General features: G+C 56.6%; 1 protein-coding gene across 1 annotated transcript in view; it reads right to left on the reverse strand.

Annotated features, from left to right (window-relative positions):
• SCN5A (sodium voltage-gated channel alpha subunit 5) overlaps positions 1-18265 on the reverse strand; it is a 99904-nt gene that overhangs the window by 67732 nt on the left and 13907 nt on the right. Inside the window, exons 2-5 of the mRNA XM_012756399.2 lie at positions 15509-15833; positions 12918-13036; positions 5491-5580; positions 3997-4125 (exon numbers count right to left, since the gene is read on the reverse strand). Coding sequence (XP_012611853.2) covers positions 3997-4125; positions 5491-5580; positions 12918-13036; positions 15509-15781 — 611 coding nt within the window. The 5' untranslated portion in view covers positions 15782-15833. The remainder of the gene's footprint in view (positions 1-3996; positions 4126-5490; positions 5581-12917; positions 13037-15508; positions 15834-18265) is intronic.

Genomic DNA, 18265 nt, shown 5'->3' on the forward strand with positions numbered 1-18265 from the left:
TGGGGTGGCATGTAGGGGGGGGGGAGAGAGCTTTGCCCCTCTCAGGCCGGCAAAACCCTCCTCCAAGTCAGTCTGCTCCCACTACGGCCAAGCTGCTGGCCAGGGGCGGACAGCTAGGGTGGGATCGCTGGCCCTGGCACAGGAGGAGGTGGTGGGTGAGAATGTACCCCATCCCCAGCCCCAGCACAGGGGGAGCCTTTCTGGAGGCTGAGGGACCACGAGGATGGCAGACCTTCCCCCTGTTTCTGTCCCACCCTTATCTGGCAATGCTGAGGCCCACACTGCTAGCTACAGTGGGGACTGCCACCCCTCCTCTCTGCCCTCCCTGCCTCCAGGTTTGGTTTCCATAACAACCCCAGGAGGTGGGAGGCTGTGCTAACTGGCAGGTAATGCCCAGCGGTGAGGGGGCCACAGGAAGAGCTCTGGCTGGGGGGTGGCAAGCTGAGCCTGGCAGGCACCCAGCACCCCCACCCTGGGCCCTCTCACAACCTCTAAGTCGGGTGGGCTGAAGGATGAGGTTGAAACCTCACCAGAAACGTCAGATTTGGGGGTGCCTCTCCATCCATCCCATGGTTGGGAGTTAGGTTTCAGTCCCAGTGTTGCTATTGATTCATTCTGTAATTTGGAGCAAGTGATGTGTTCTCTCTGAGCCTCAGTTTCTCCATCTGGGTAACAGGGGTTGCACTGGGAGTTTCGCTGAATTGAACTTTTCTGCCACTCCAGATTCTTTTTGATATCTTAGGAGCTGCGTGTCATGGAACCATTTCATCTATAGCGGGATGCATTTCAGAGGCAGTCATTAATTGGTTTTCATAAGGTAGGATCACTGTCAATCAATCTGCTGGGTCAGGGCAGCCAAGACCCCAAGGCTGACGTTCCACTGGGTCCATGCAGCCCTACGGGAAGTGAACGCACCATTTCCGTGAGATGCTGGAAGGTTGTCTGAGCTTCTGAGGTGCTGCTCTGTTTTGTCACCCGGTTCTGGAACAGCATGAAGGCCAGCAGGCCATGGTGCGGGAGGCACACCAGCTTTGAGATTCGGAGCGGAAGGAGCAGGTCCCCACAGAATCCCCTGGGTGATGAGACCAGGATTCTCCCACGAGGCAGGACAGGAGGACTTGCTGCGGGCCTGAGGTCACGCAGAGCACCTCCCAGAGACACGAGCTGAGCACAGGCCACAGGCTGGCCCAGGGTGACGACTTCCCCTGGGGTCCAGGACTGTCTCCAGGGTGCCACTGTCTTGCTCAGGCTCCAGGATGGGGAGGTAGGAAAGGCTCAGGCAGACGCGTCTCCTTCGATGCCCAAAGCCCCCTCTCTTCCTGGGACACGCAGCCCTGAGGGTCCTACGGATTCTTGCCCTCCGCCCCCCAGGGAGCCCCGCAGCCCAGGCCTGGCCTGGCAATCCCACTGCATTCCCAAGTCAGCACAACCTCCCAGCTCCGACACGACCCTCAGACCTGCCTCTCCAGCCTGCTCCCGGCTGATGATCACGCTTCTCATTTCACTGAGAAAATAGAAGCAATCAGAAGAGAAATTCCTTCTCCTCTCATCACCAGCTCTACCAATCTACCTCCCTCTCCACCTGAAATTCCGTCTGCTCTGCTCTTCGGGTGGATGCTCCACTCGCCACCGATTCCCACCTGCCGGGGCCTGCTCAAGGCTTCGCTCCTACAGTGTCCCCTCGACTGGATCATTCCCACCAGCCAACAGAGACACCAGTCTTCCTCAGAAGTCCTCCCTCCGCCCACGTTCCCTTCTGACCACCACGCCGCTTTCTGTCCCAATTTACAGCAAACCCCACAAAACAGACATCGGTCCTCGAGACACCTCCCCTCCTCCACTCTCTCTCCAACGGTCCTGAGCCAGGTGTGTCGTCACCTTCGGTGGATCCCCTCTTGTCAAGGGCACCAGTGACCCTCACGCCACCGTCAGACCCAACAGTCCATTCTTAGTCGTCACCTTCCCCGACCTCCTCGTGCTGTGTTTCCCGTGGAGCTGCATTCCTCGCCGGGCTTTCTGAACTCTACTCTTTCCGGGTTCTCCTCGGCCCTCCCTGGCTGGCTCCCGCAGTCCCATCTTGTTTCCTGACTGGGGGACGCTGGCGTGCCCCACAACGCATCAGGCCACAGGCTGCACTCATTCCTAGGTGACCGCATCCGGACTCCTGGCTTTAAATACCGTCTGTATCCCGACGGCTTCTAAATTTGTATCTCCGCCCTGGACTCTTCTTGAACTCCAGGCTGGCATATCCAGTTGCCTACTCAGTATCTCACCCCGAGTGCTTTCGAGCATCATACATTCCAAACCAGACTTCTGATCCCTTCCTCCCCCAGCCAGCGCCTCCCTCCAACTCTCCATTTCTACGAATGGCAATGTCATCCACCCAACCAGCTGCTCCAACCAAAACCCGCCGTGGGGTCTCCTATAGGTCCTACCTGCAAAATGCATCCAGAATTTGAGTTCTCTCCTTCTCTACTTGGACCCTGGTTCTGGCCATGATCCTCTCTCCTGGCTACCAGTGGCTCCCAACATACTAGGCTCTCTGACCGTGACCTATGTGGACGGTATGATCTGTCCCCCATTCCTCTAGTCTGCAACTTCAGCTCCCCCCACTCTTGCCTTTGCTCATGCAGCTCCACCCAGGCCTACATCTACACTGGACTTGGGACAAGTGGTATTTTCTCTTGGAGCCACAATTTTCCCACCCATAAGACGGAGGGCTGGAGTAGGCTCACAAACAGTGTAGCTAGAAACAGAAGTTCTGATGCACCTTCTAACTACCACATTCTCCGTCTAGCTTGAAAATGCCCCATTAGCAGGATCCAGCTTCCCTCTTTGCCCTCTCTCCCTGACAGCATGGCTGAGCTCGGGGATGCTCACGTCTGAGATTAAATACTTTGTCATGAATAGGTGAATTCCGTGAATCCAAGAATCCTAGAAAGAGGGAGCTGAACTGAGCTTCTGATACGACCAAGCCCAACACTGTCCTTCCACATGTGGGGAAACCTCGGGCCGGAGGGGTAGGGAGTATAACCCTTGCCAAGGTGCCGTGCTCGGCTCTGCACACACTGCATCCTCAGCCTCCAGAAAGGGTTTGATGGCTGAGCTCCTGCTCACGACGTCTGCTCGGCGGCCCGCCCTGCTCAGTCTTCTCACCAGAGCCTGGCGTCTGTTTCCTGATGCCTCTAGTGAGGAGAGCCACCTCAACACTGGGCCCTCGGCGAGGGTCTCCTCCCAGGCAAGGAGGCTGGGCCTCAGCCTGGGCTGCAGCAGGCCTGGGGTCACATTTGCTTTCTGGTTGGCTCCCTGTGCATCCTTGGCATCAGTTTTCTCTTCTGTAAAATGGGTGGAGTACCCTCATCCAGCCTACTTCTCTGGTTGGTGTGAGGATCCACTGGATTCTGTTAGTGACCAGGTGCTTTAAAATGTCCCAAATGTGGAGCCTCCGAATGCAGAAAGCAGATACACTGGGGCACCCGGCGTGAGCTCCTGGGGACGCCTGGTCACTTCTCCAGGCTCCTTCGCTTTACTGAGATTTCATTCTTTCGATTTCAAACTCCTGACCTCGAGCAATCTGCCCTCCTTGGCCTCCCGGAGTGCTAGGATTACAGGCGTGAGCCACCGCGCCCGGCCAGATTTCATTCTTAATCACTCTGGAATCCAGGTCAGTGCTGGAATATTGGTTTCTCTTGGTGGAAAGGGCAGAGAATGCTGACCCAGAATCTTAATGATGTCCCATGAGCACCGGGCTGCCATGGAGGCACAGACGAGCCGGTGACCTGACCACCAAGGCCCGCCTGTGCTGCTGTGGACCTGTCTCTCCCCACCAGGATGAGCTGAGGGCCTCCACCCTGTCTTCCTCCAGCCTGCGTGCAAGCTGCATGTGGACTGTGGAGGGGAAGCAAGAAGGGCGGGGTGGCCCAGGGCCTAGGGGCGAGCACATCCCCCAGCCCAGTGCGGCCTGGCATGGCACGGCACAGCGAGGGAGACACTTACGCCATGACAATCACACTGAAGTCCAGCCAGTTCCACGGGTCCCGAAGGAAGGTGAACGCGTGCAGGCAGAAGCCTCGAGCCAGAATCTTGACCAGAGACTCAAAGGTGTAAATGGCGGTGAAAGTGTACCTGGGAAGGAGAGGCCGGCGGGGTTTCTCAGGGAGACTGAAGCCACAGGCCAGGCTGTCCACGTGGTGTGAGCCCCATGCAACGCCCCTTGCCAGGGGCGGTCAGGCCGGGCCGTCTGCAACAGTCCCCTGGCAGAGCTGGGGACGGAGCTTTGCTCCAAACCTTGGCTAACTAACCCATCTTCCCATGCATTTATCCTGTGTGACCAAGTGGCTGCCATGTGTCCATCTGAACTCTGTCTCGGTTGTCTTGGTGCAAGGGGACCCCCTATCTGTTTCCTCACCCTGGCCCTGGGGTCCACGTGTGCCACAGGCATCTGGTGGCCACAGCGTCTGCGCTGTAGGACAGCATGGACAGGTGGAGTTTGCGGGGCCTTAGCGGCCGGCAGCGGGAGCACGGTCCATGCTCACCACCTGCAGTGGAGGGCCGTCCCGCTGCGTCTACCCGGGGCTTTACGGGGTGTTGTTCTAATGCATGAGGCTGGGCGGGGGGCTGTTCCCTCTGCCTGGGAATCCAAAATGCCTGGATGCTGGGACTGTGGCCCACAGGGCTGGCATGGGGAGGGCCCCACCCCAGGTCTCAGAGCAGCTGGACACACCAGCACGGACAGCGCTTCTGGGTCCCATGTGAGCACAGACGACGACCAGGCAAGCTGCTTTATTTAGTCAGGGAGGCCGCCCTGACATTCCGTTGGTCCCATGAAAACAGGAGCCAAATGCAGTAAGGGCCTATCCAGTCTGCTGAGAACCTCCGGGTGAGGCACTTTGGTTGGGGAAGCAAAGACCAGAAGCAGTTTTCCAAAACTCTGCACATGGTTATAGGAGGCAGGACTTGGAACAACATGTGGCAGAGTGTATAACTGAAGGGGGGAATAGCCCCAGCCCTTCTCCTGGTGGCTACACCTCCAAGCTGCACGATATCAGGTCAGTTATTTCTCCAGGGCTTAGTCTCCTCATCTGTCCAATGGGGACAGTGGCAGAACCCACCCCCTTGTGTTGCCACAGGGGTAAAGGAGATGATGCTTATGCCCTATGGCAGAGCCTGGCATGCACTGAGTGCTCAGTGAACTACCGTTATGATGTCATAGGCTTCTCTAATGTCATCTGTCCTCTTAGGGAGGGCACGGAGAAACCCCCCACTGTGCCAGCCTGGACAGTTTCTTCCCTGAGGGCACAGCTTAATGCCAACTGCAGGACTGGGAAAGGCAGAAGAGGGTAGAGGCTGAGCGAGGAGCCCCCCACCCCAGGCGGGCGAGTTTCTGGGCCTGGACACAGCCCTCTTCTGGGGTGACTTCAGGGGTTATGGCCCCGAGTGGAGAAGGAAGGGAGAGGGCCGGGGGAGGGGAGAGGCCCTGAAGATACTCACTCGACATACTTGGTCCAGGGGGGAGGGTCGTGCTGGGCCATGAACACGCAGTTGGTGAGGATGGTGCACATGATGAGCATGCTGAAGAGCGTGGAGCAGGAGTCAAGAAAGCCAAGCTCGGGGGCGGCCTGCCCCTGGGGCCATCACTGCCAGGCCAGTGCCGCCACATCTATAGAAGAGGGCCTCCGAGGAGACACTGGGGCTGTGCCCAGTCCATGCCAACCCCTCTCCACTGAGGCTGGCCTCTGTCCCCTCCCCGGCACTGGCGGCTGGGCCCCTGCCCTGCTCCACAGTACCTAAGAGGCGCCAGACACCTGGAACCAAGCCTTTGGGAGGGGAGGGAGGAAGGTGGACCCCCCAGACCCCCCAGGTGCGTACCCATGGTCAGGAGGGGGCCCTGTCCTCGGTCACATCAGAGGGAGACGGGCATTTATAAACTGCGAGGGGAAGGCCAGGGTGGCAGGGATCCAGCTCCCTCCTCCACCTCTAGGGGAGCAGCCCCGGCTGGGATATTGCCTGGGACTTCTCTGCAGAACTGCTCTGCCACCAAAGGACTACAGACCTGGTCAGGACCCGGGCCCTGGGCAGGCAAAGGCCGCTTCTCTGGCTGCTCCCTCCTTTGCACTGCCCTTCACTCTCGCCCTCTCTCCAACTAGGGAAGCCCAGCTCACCGTCACAAGTCCCCCGGCAGGACCCTCCCACCCCTAGCCCTTTGTAACCCCATGCATCGGGCACCCCTCTTTTAGCTGTGTGTGCTCATTGAACGGCAATGCCCATCTGTCTCTCACCGAAAGGGGAGCTCTTCAAATGCCGGGACTGAGCCCTGGCCGTCCTTGTGGGCCCTTGGCCTTGAGTTGAGCTGCCCAGGGCTTTGGCCCTGACTCTGGCTCTTGTGTCAGGCGGGAAGAGCTCCACCTAGACAGACCTCTTCCGCCCCTGCCTCTCCTCTGCCCCATCTCTGCAAGACCTGCAGAGGAACAAGGGGCACCCCCGGGGACCTGGCCTACAGCAGGGACAATGTGCTGCCCTCACAAATCCCCTCCCCAGCCCCAGAGGAGAGGCTGGGCCTCCCACTCCCCCTGGCTGCCCCCAGGCACACAGCGCTGCCCCAGCCTCGGCCCCATATGCACAGCCGCAAACCTGCCATTCCCACAGGTCGCCCAGAGCCACAGTAATTGAACTCCAGGGGCTGCCTGTTTCCTCCCAGCACAGCTCCATCTCGCCTGATGGAAGACCAGGCCAAGAGGGGTGCTGACTGCCCTCGCTGGGCACGGGGGGTGGTGGCGGAGGCCTCTTAAGGAATCTAACCAGGTGGGTGCCCTCCACGCCTCTGGTCCTCCTTCTAGGGAATCCAGGCAATCAGGAAATCAGTACCCCACACCCAGCCTCCAGCTATGGTTATTTCTTCTCCAATTTCTCTTCTGAGATGAGAGGAGATCTGGCTTTGGGAATCCACCTAGTCTAATCAGGGCTGGGCCGACAGGACTGCTTAGCTCTGATGCCAGGGATCCAGGAAGCCTTGATTTCTTCCTGGACAAAGGGCACCACTCCACGCCCCGGGTCCCTCCGTCAGCTTGGTATCTGCCCAGCCCTCTGCTTGCGTGAGGGTCTCCAAGGGCCAGGCTCATATCCCTCCCTAGCTTCCAAGGCAGGATCAGATACTCATCTCCGTTCCCCTTCTCCCCTACACACACACACACACACACACACACACACACACACACACACAGGCTACATGCCAAGGCTTTCCTCACTGGGCAGATGGTTAACAAGCCCCTCGACCAATCTCTATTCATCCCTGCGGATCCATTGCTAAACTGTCTACTGAGAATCCAGATGATTCCTGAAATATGCAGATGGTGATGCTTAACAGTGAATACGTACTGACCCCTTCCTAGGTGCCTGGCTCTGCTCTCTGTGCCCATTAACTAACTCGATTCTCCTGACAACCCCATGAGGTGGGGACTGTCTCCATCTCAGGAGACGATGAGACTGAGGCACCAGGAGGATAAGCCAAAGGTCACCGTGGTGGGCAGAACGATGCCCCCCCCCAAAGATGGCCACTCCGAATCCCGGAAACTGTGAGTGTGCTCATTTCTATGACGAGAGGGACTTTGCAGATGTAATTAAATTAAGGACTTTGAGGTGGGGAGATTATTCTGGATTATTCGGGTTGACTCAGTGTAATCACACAGGTCCTTATAAACAAAGGAGGGAGGAAGGAGGTTCAGACCAGAGTGCGGTGATGCTAGAAAGACCCAAAAGGCCACTGCAGGCTTGAAGATAGATTAAGAAGTGGCCGCAAGGCAAGGAACGCAGGCGGCCTCCAGAAACTGGAAAAGCCTAGAAAACAGACCCTCGGGTCTCCAAAACAGAATGCAGCCTTGCCAATACCTTGATTTTAGCCCAGCGAGAAAGAACCACTTTGGATGTCTGAATTCCAAAACTGTAAGATGATAAATTTGTCTTGTTTTAAGCCATGAAGTTTGTCGTAATTTGTTACAGCAGCTGTAGGAAACTACTCCAGGCACAAAGCTGATCAACGGCAGAGCCCGCCCCGAGTTCCAGCTGTCCTGATCCGGGCCTTACTCCGAGTCCCCTGCTGCACCATCTCTGCACGGTGACATTAAGGACCACCCTCCTGCCTCCAGACTGGAGGGCCTGCATTGAGTCACACTGATTCAGGCCCTCACCTGCCAAGCAGGTGTGCTAGTCCACACCTGGCCTCTGCCATCCACAGGCGGTATCAAAACCAAACGAGGTAAAGGGCTGCATCAAAATCGAGGAGATTACTGCCAGGAGGAGGGGGGAAATTATTTGTCATTTGTAAGAGCAAACCCTACCTGGGCATGTGTGCCCGGCCCTGGGTGGCAGTCAGCCAGGGAGATAGTGGAGTGACATCCCCGAAATGCTCCGCCATGGGAAGTTATGAGAAACCAGACACACCTCTGGCTGGGCTGGGCAAGAAGGCTTCCTGGAGAGGGTATTTGGACAGGCACCAAAGGTGGGCCAGGGTTCTTCCAGCAACCAGGCAGCCCAGCAGGTCATGGTGAAGCAGGTAGCCTGAGGACTGGAGGGACCACTCTTGGTGGAGCCAAGCCCCTCTCAGCTCTAGGGGACGACTCACAGCTCTCCTTAGAGTACAGCACAGGTCCCTCTGCAGGGAGCAGCAGAATGGATGGGCTGCCTTGGACGAGGACTTGGCTGGACCCAGCCAGAGGTGAGAACTAGGACACCCAGACTCAGGGCAGTGACTGGAGCTGTCTATCTGGGTTTTGTCTTTTCCAGACACAACAATGGCTCAGGGTGAGGTGCGGTGGCTTCTCATCTCTCTGCCACTTGGCTGCTCACAGTCCTCGCCTGGCTCCCCTGGCCTATAGGCGTGGCGCTCACACAGTTCTCAGTCATTCCTCCGAGTGTCTGCATGCATGTGTATGCGACCTCTTCCTACCCAGACTGAGCCCCTGGTCCGTGTGACTCTGCCCAAAGCATACCCAGGTCTCCCACGGAGCCCAGCACGCAGCCACCACCGGAGAGATGAGTCAATTGAACTCTGGCCAGAGCACACCTGTTTGCAATGCCTGGTAATTTCAGGCCGATGAACGCTCCGGTCCCTTGTGTGGGCAGAGGCAAAGGCCAGCTCTCCAGGCCTGAGCTCAGCTGAACATCTTCAATCTTGTCATGTCATTGTCCCCAAACACCCACTCCCAGCCTCATGATTAAAATGCCAGCAAGGACTGCCTGCACGGGTTATGAGGAGTGCCTGACACTCGGGCTTTCTAAGTCTGCAGATCCCAGGGCATCGAAAAACTCCCAAAGAGAAGGGAATTAACTGTGTGTGCAGAGGGGCATCTTCATGTATTTGTGCTATTAAATGAACACACACACACACACACACACACACACACACGGTTTGATTGCCCATTCGAATCTGGTAGAGAGACGTGGGAGGATTTTGTGAACAGATCCTGTGCACCCAGGAGAGCAAATGCTTCTCGGTGGGAACGTGAGGCCTCTCTGAATGCGATTGCGGTGGAATGTGGAGTTCAGTTGGTTTCTTTTATTTAATCCCTGCAGGAACACATTCTGCAGCATTATAACAAAAATACATAGGACAAAAAAAAAAAATCATTCTACATGCTCATATTTACTTTTTCGGCAACTTCTTCCCAGGGATGCTTTGCGAGCATAGAGCAAACAGCAAGGCCAAGCTGAACCACTGTGCACTCACTATGGTCTGTGAGCTCTTGGGTTGTTACAAGTCACTAGCCTACCCTTTTCTATTTTTACATTATTTTTTAGCAGCAGTATCTTGCTCTGTCACCCAGACTGGACTACAGTGGCATAGCTACACTGGACTACAGTGACACAGTCATAGCTCACAGCAGCCTTGAACTCCTGGGCTCAAGAGATCCTCCTGCCTCAGCCTCCTCAGTAACTAGGACTACAGGCATGCACCACCACGTTCAGCTAATTTTTAAAAAGATTTTTTAGAGATGGAGTCTCACTATATTGCTTGAACTCCTGTCCTCAGATGATCCTCCTCCCTCAGCCTCCCAAGTTGCTGGGATTACAGGTGTGAGCCACCACACCCGGCCTCCTGTCCCTTTTTTTCTTTGCCCCACCTGCCCTTCCCAAAGAGCCTTGCACAGAACTTTGCACATGTAGGACTTAGTAGATGTTCGAATGGATATAAAAATTTAGGCAGAGCAAAAGTTCAGAATTCAAAACATAGAATCTGACTGTTCATTAGAAATGCATACTGACTCATGATGGGTACAGAGTTTCTTTTGGGGTGATGGAAACATTCTGCAAGTAGCTGGTTGCATAACGGTACGGGTATACTAAAAGCCACCGAACTGTGCTCTTTAAAATGATCAATTTTATGGTATATGAAGTATATTTCAATTAAAAAAAAATGCATGGCGAGCTTGCAGATTCCTAGGCCTCACACTGGTGATTCTGGTCTGGAAAGGTTTAGGAATCTTGATTTTTAACAAATTTCCCAGGTGAGAATGAGATGGCCCTCACAGCCTGACATTTGGCAACAATTGTCCGATGGCAGTGTGCCCATGGGGACATCGCTAAAACACAGGTTTGGCGGGGAGGGCAGGATTTGGCAAGTCCTACAAGATTCCTGGGTCCTGATGTTACCGTCCTTGCACCACACCCTGAATGTCAGGCCTCAAGGGTGCAGGGGGGCTGCTCCCAAACCCCACAAGCCTAGGCCTCTTCTCCCCTCAGTGCCCGCTGAGCCCACTAAGTGGCGCTGTTGAGGGCCAGCCATGTGCTCCCATCCCCCCGCAGTGGAGCGTCAAGGCAGCGACCAGCAGCCCAGTATGGGGCTCCACTGACGCTCAGCACTTCCCTGGGGCAGCTGCCCTGGGGGACACAGGCTGGCTTAGGGCCCTCAGGGCCAGTCCTGCAGATGGAACCAGCACCTCCCCGCCTTAGAGCGCTGCTCAGTGGACAGTGTGGCCAGGCTGGGCGCTCGGGTGCCCCATTGCCTCCCTTGCCCACCTGCCTCCCTGGCCTCTCTCATCTGCCCCATGCTCAGCCCAGGGCCTTGCTAGAGCCCTGGGGCTGCTGTCTCCCGGGAGGCTTCTGTGGCTGCCAAACAGAGCTGGGTTGGTTGGATACCTGGAGGAGAAGCCCCAGGTGAGAGCTGGAGGATGCTTTCGGAGAGGCCACGCCCTTGGAGTGAGGCCGCAGACAGGCTCAGAGCAAGAAAGCAGCTCACCTTTCTTCCTCCTACTGCTCTGTCCTCACCAGGCCATGACCACGTGCTGGCAGGAATGACAGCTATTTGTGTGGCTGCCTTATTATTCCTAGGGGACTGTAAAATTCCCAAGGGGCCAGGACTGGGTCTTATTTGGCTTGATACCCCCAGGGTGCCCAGCTAAGTGCCTGCCACCACAGGGAGTGCAGGAGCTGTCCCAGGCTGGCTCCACATGAAATCCAGAGCCACTCAGTGCCACAAAGTAAGATGCAGCTGTGAATGACATGCTGCCCCTGAATACAGCCCCTCTCCACAGCATCTGCCCACCCTAGAGACCACCCTGCTGATGCCATGGCCACAGCGTGCATGGGGGTCTTGCAATAGGCATGCACGTATCTCAGGACCCCCACATGGAAGGCAGGGGTGAGCAGGAGGAGGGGAGAACAGATCTGTGGTTGGAGGAATGCATCTTGCTGCGTGTGTCTGCACGCAGGTAACAAAGTGGCACCGATAACAAAGTGGCACCGAGCCCCTCCAATGAACCCCTGGGGTCAACGTTAGGCACTGGGGCACAAGTGTCCCCGCCTGGACAGGAAAAGCCCCTGACCTGTCAGTCTCAGTCCTGGTTACTCAGTCCCTCACAGCTAGGCAGCTGTGTTCCTGAAGCCTCCTGGCCTGCCCAGAGGTCAACAGGTGACATCTTCATCTTGGCCTCAGAAAAGGCCCATTCAGAGTAGGGGCTTTGGAGGGCCTTGGGGAACTGTCGGGCCAGCCCAGCAGACCCCCCATCAGTCCTGCTGCGGAGCCCAGCAGCACTGCTGAGATGAACAGCAGAGCCGGCTGCATCTGTGTGCCCGCCCTGGTTGCCACTGGCCAGAGAAAGGGCTGCCCAGGCCGGCGTGGTAAAATACTGATGCCTCTGCAGCTGGCACTGCCCTCCCTGAAAGGTCCCATCTGAAGTCCAGGGAACAGGTGTCATTAGGTCCTGGAGCCCATGCCACGTGCTGCCCGAACAAGGGTCCCCTCCAGGTCCCCCTTCGCAATGCATCGGTCTGGTAGCTCTCCTCCGCAGGCCAGCGCTTTTTTAGGCTGTGGTTTATATAATTTGACGCTAACCAGAGTTACTCTGAGATACTCTAAAACTGCAAACATTTTGTCAACACCTAATCAGAAAGCAAGTGTTGCCTCCCTCGAAAGATGCCCACGTGCGAATAAACTGGAGGCCTCTTTACTGGGAAACGCTTTTTCCCTGGCGGAGCCCTGGCGACCTGCTTGGAGGTCCCTGAGAGTGGGTGGGGAGGAGGAGGGCCCAGGGCGTGTTGGGGGGAGGGGACATTTGGAGCCTATGTCAGAGCCAGGGGAACACTGACAGGTCTCATTTCTTCTGGGATCCTCAGTAGCTTAGCTTCTAGGCTGTTCTTCTCCGGAAGAATCAGAGGGGGGGGGTTTCTCAAGCTTTCAATGTGAATCCCCTGGTGATCTTATTAAAATGCAGATGCTGATCCCTTGGTAGGTCTGGAGCAGGGTCAGGGGTTCTAATTTCCAGCCAGCTGTCAGGCAATGACCCTGCCGCCTGCCTGAGGCCCAGCAGGAAACTCAGCGCCACCCTCAGCCCTACACTAGGGTGCGGGTGGGGGCGACGCCCTGTGCCCACCCTCAGTGCGGGTCCCCAGGGGGGCACCCGGCAGGGGTTGACCGCAAAGGATATGAATGAACCAGAATCTTCACGGCTGCCCTCCGGATGGGGTGGAAGGGACTGAGGACGTACAAGGCGTTGGTGGCACTGAACCGGAAGATGGTCTTGCCTTTATTCAGCACGATGAAGGTCTGTGGACAGAGAGTGGTGGCATTAGGGCCTTGTGGAGAGAGGCTTTTGGGGGCAGTTGCTGGCTCAGAGCCCGGGGACGGTGGCAGAGGGCTGGGGTAGGAGGGGGGAAGGTGGGCAGCAGTGGCACACTCAGCAGGTCAGCGGACCCTCATTGCCTTGCCCAGGGCTGGGGGGAGGGGAGCTCTAGTTTAAGGGAATGTCAGGTTGGTTGAGATTGAGTTTTAAATGACGGTCCCAACAAGAAGGGGCCTTTCATGATCCTTGCCTGGCTGCTGTCACAGCAGAGGCCCAGAGACAGTGATGCCTCCTCCCTGCCCGTCTCCCTCAGCTGACCCCCGCCCACCCCGCACGGCTTCCCTCCAGCCCCTGGGAGGAGGAAGCGAGGCTGTGGCTGGGCCAGCAGGGAAGACTTACCTGAAGGTGGGGAGAAGGGAAAGGGAAAATAAGAACCAGCCTTGGAGAGGGCTGTCCCCGGTGCCCTGTCTCCAAGAGTCCAGGGCAAACGTCAGCCTCACCCCACCCCAAAGGAACAGCGTAGTGTCTCCTTCTACACTGGTGGCCCAAGGTGGCCCCCTCCCTGAGCTTCTGGAAGATGCCTTTCTGGAGGGCACTACAGACACAGGGGTGGACGAGTGCTGCAGGCTGAGCCACGTGCACGTGAGGTGCAAGTCTGGCCACAGCAGCCCACCCCCACCTGGCCGGGTGTGGTGGGCACAGCTCTGGGATCTCACTTCTCTAAAGACTGAGCTGGTGGCACAAGATTCTACTTCATTTGGGCTGGGGGACAAGTGGACCAGATAGATTAGGACCAAAAGTCCTGCCTCTGTCACCCTGTGGGACTGCAGGCATGGAGGCCAAGGCTTAGTGAGTGGAGGCAGAAGGTCAGAGGCCAGAATCAGACCTGCCGCTGCTGTGCAAGCATTCCCAGACACAGGGACAGAAGACAAGGCGTCCCTGACTCCTCCCAAGCTCAGCTGCCACCAGCCTTGCCATGTCCCCAACCTCAGTCAGGTGCACCTGCTGTGACGCCTGCCTGTCCCAGCTAGGTCTGGTCTAATCGCCACCCATCCTCTCACTATAACCTTCACTATCTACGAGCAGTGGCTTAACCCCAACCCAATTCTCACTGACCAACCACGACCTAGCCTTGCCCGCCCTCACTAATCCCACCTCCTGGCCTAACTCTGGCCCCAACTGTGGCCCCAATCCACGACTTTGACCACACCTGAGTTACCTAAACCAGGGGGCGGTTCAGCTGGGAGCCTGGGAGCAGGACTCAGCTCAAGGCCTCCTCTCCCCACTGTTTGTATAGACGGGGGGGGGGGGGGGGACGGGGCTTTGCCCTCACACCTGCGCCCCCACACACATAATGTGTGCACGCACTCAGGCAAAGACGTGCCCTATGTCCCCCTCAGGCTCTTGGTCTTAGACAGCCTCGCAGCCACAGCCACACACCCTCGCACGCACCACGCACCCATGTCCACATGTACCCTCACGCTGACCTCACTCGCCCCGTCTGCCCTCACGCGCTTGCTCAGCCTGGTGCCGACTGCGGCAATGTGAACAGCGACCGCCTCCTTGGGACTCAGTCTTCTGGGGAAAGGCCTCCCCCAGATTCGAATCCGCCTCCTTCCAGCATGAGGCCTGCAAGTGTAGGCAGATGGGGGGGGCGAGACCAAGCCCCCACAAGAGCCCTGCATACCCATGGTGGCTTGGGCGAAGGCAGGGCTGGAACATGCAGGCCTGAGCAGGGGCCAGGGTGGGGGTCTCAGACAGGGTAGTTACCTCTTGGTGGGGAGCCATGCTGGGAGGAAGCCTGAGTCACCCTGCCCTAATGGGCAAAAGCCACTCCCTCTCCCTACACTCAGGAAGGACAATGGCAGAACCCCTCCCCCCAGTACTCACTGTCCCCTGCAGATCTCCCCCTGGCCTTCCTGGTCCTACTGCCCGACCACAAGGCCCAGGGAGTTGCTGCTGTGGCCCAGTCTGAGCCAGCAGCCCAGCCAGCACCTGGTGATTTCTCCATGCTGCCAAGGGGTGGGGTGCAGGGGCACATGCTGTCCCTGGTTAGGGGAGGGGGCCACGTGATATGCTCTGGGGCCCAAACTCAGGGTGGGACCTGGCTTGACTCTAGTCCACACACACACACACCATGGGACGGGGAGAGTCCTCCAGAGCTGCCAATCTAACCAACGGCAGGTCACTCCTAGGGCAGGTGCTGCACAGGAGGCAGGACTTGGACTGCTGCTGCCCTCTCTTCTCTTCACAGCACCAACTAGCGTCTCAGGCTGCACAATTCCTATCTCTAATTCCAGAACTCCCAAATTAAGGTGACTGGACTATAGATCACCAGTGACTCATCCCCACAAAGCCCAGGGGCGCCCACCCTAAGCAGAGCCCCTCTCCGTCCGCTCCATTGACGGGGAAGTGGCATGGAAGGGGAGGTGGGGTGGGGGGTGGGCGGCAGTCACCTTCTGGGTGCTATAGAAGGGGTCCAGGTCCTCCAGGGGCTCCCCAATGAGCTCTCGGGGTGGGTTGCCATAGAGATCCGGCAGCTTTTTGGAGGCCTGCAGGTCCAGCTGGGGCCGGGGTGCCTCCTCCTCAGGCAGCCCATCACGGCTCTCCTGCGAGGTGGCCGAGCTGCGGGCTTGCTTCTCCGCCACGCGCTTCTCGATGGCTGCCAGAGACTCCCGTGTGAACCTGCGGAAGCTGCTGGTGCCCCGAGGTAACAGGAAGTTTGCCATCTTCTCATCCTGCTTCTGGGCACAGGCTCTGCTCACGCTGCCTGTGGGGAAGCTGGAAGACACAGACAATGGACCCGATGCTGCTACGCCCAGGGCCAGGGCAGGTGGCCAGGCCCGCTGGGGAGTGGCTGTGCTGGGGCAGGGAAGGACACGTCTGCAAGTTGCTCCGGACCCCGGGATGCCAACCACTCCACAGGCACGCCTGGGCCACGCTGGCCTGGGTAGACCCAGAGCCCTCCCGGCTGTGGGCGTGCATGGGGACCGGCAGGGAGATCACCCTTCCTTTTTCGACTCTGACAGCACGTCTGAATGGAAGCGGGCAAGAGCAACTGTGTCATCAAAGCACCTCTGTTCTGCACCACTCAACACAAAAGGAAATGCTCGCACCTTTGGGTTCCTTAACTGTCATCGCTTGAGACACTCCCACAGCTGGTGTCAACCCACCCTGGGCTGAGGAAGAACACCCCATGGGGCAGGGGTGGGGCTGTCATCTTTTAATCCCAGACTAGCAGAGCTGGTCCTGAACAGACGAATGACTCAATGAGTGATGAACAAACGTAGGTGAGGAGTAAGGACATCAGAAGGCACAAGTCCTGTGTCTCCTCCCAATCCTTCCCTTCTCGAGGAAACCTCGGAGCCCTGTGGAGGGCAGACTCCTCGCCTGAGTGGTGGGACCCAACAGTGGGGGACGTTGTCTTGTCTCCCCAAAGCACCAAGTGCCCATACAGGGGAGGCTGCGCAGACTTCACTTGGGGCACAGGAGGTGCCAACTGACGGAACACCTGTGTTTGAGGAGACCCAGGAAAATCCTGTGGGTTTCTGGAAACAGCTGGACAACAATTTGGGGGTTGGCACCCTGATGTACCCAGCTGTGGTAGAGCCCCTGATGAGCGGATCTCAAAGGAATCCCCAGGGCTCGGCATCTCCAAATCAATCTTGTCCAAAAGGTGAGAAGTGTTCCCCTTGCCCCTGTGAGCTATTTCACTTTCTTGGAAAGGTTAAAATATCGTATAAAATTAGCCTGGCACTTTAGCTAACTTGAAGATACTCTTCTGGCTGCCTTCCACCCCCCCCACCCTCCCCTGCTGTTAAATATATGCACCCTTACAGATTTTTTAGCAACCAAATAAAAGTCTAGCAATAAATTGAATTATACTGCAAAGAAAGAAAGAAAGAAAGAAAGAAAGAAAGAAAGAAAGAAAGAAAGAAAGAAAGAAAGAAAGAAAGAAAGAAAGAAAGAAAGAAAATGCTGATGGAGCATCTCTGGCTCCTCACACTGCTCCTTGCTCCCCTCCTCCCAAATGTGAACAAATGAAATCTGATCCCAAGTGAAAGTGACAGTAGAACCGGAAAATGGTGACCACTCATCAACTAGGACATCCAGCCGGCACCTGCGTGTGACGCCAAACCGGGAGAATGTGGCCCCCATGATCCAGTACCTGGTGTGAACATGCTCTGCCCATGACACTGAGGGAGAAGAATGCACTGCCGACTGCCCCACCAAAACAGGATGTGGTCGCAGCAGCTCCCGAATGTGACACCAAGCCGGGAGGCTGCATCTGCTAATTGCCACATCAAACCCAGGAATGGCCAGGCACCCACCCAAGGGGGAAGGGAGGACACCTGTTGGAGAGCTCTGCCAGGACAGAAGCCCTTTCTGTCAACCAAGGGCCAGCTTTGCCTTGATCTTACTTCTGCAAAACACGTCACCGATGGCCCCAGTGAGCTGCTGCTGCACAGACCCCCTGCACATGGCTGGCAAAGCGCCTGCACTTCAGGGCCCCAGCCCTGAGCACAGCGGATTGCCATGAAGCAGGCACCTGGCCAAGGGACAGGTAAACAGTGAGCAAACACAATACAGCCAGGCCTCAAAAGGGCACCTCCAGTCCCCAGGGAAGTGCGGCACGGCATGTGTGAAGGGAAGCAGGAAAGAAGTCGCAGGACCTGCACTTTAAGAGCCACTCCATCCTCCGCGTCTTTTTCTTATTTCATTCAATCAAGCTAAAGGAATATCTTTGTTAAAAATAGCAGGTGAAGGAGTAGGTTCCCATTTTCTAAAAGCATTTCCCTGTCTACCTTCCATTTTTGAGTGAACAGACAGACATTTGTAACACAATACTCATCGCCAAATGTGAATGGGGCTTTTTTTTTTTCTGATGGAAATTTGGGTAATTTTGAACGTTTTTTTCTTTGTACCTTTTTTTCGCAGCTTAAATTCTTTATGATGAGCTTGCATTATTTTTACAAAAACAATGCAATCATTATTCTTTTTATTTTTTTTAAAAAAAGAAAACCCAGCCTGGATGAAGGCAGCTTCTTGCAGGGCAACCCTCTCCACTGTGAGCAATGACTAGTTCTGTAAATTGGGAAACCACCTCTTTTGCTTGGAATTATTTCCTAAAAATAGTGTTCTCTGTCTCACTGTATCCATCTGCGTCCATGCACCTGCAAGGGCTCTGGAGACCATAGACCTGCTGAGGCTCA

Source organism: Microcebus murinus, chromosome 1, assembly GCF_040939455.1.
Source record: "Microcebus murinus isolate Inina chromosome 1, M.murinus_Inina_mat1.0, whole genome shotgun sequence".
Classification (NCBI taxonomy): Eukaryota; Metazoa; Chordata; class Mammalia; order Primates; family Cheirogaleidae; genus Microcebus; species Microcebus murinus.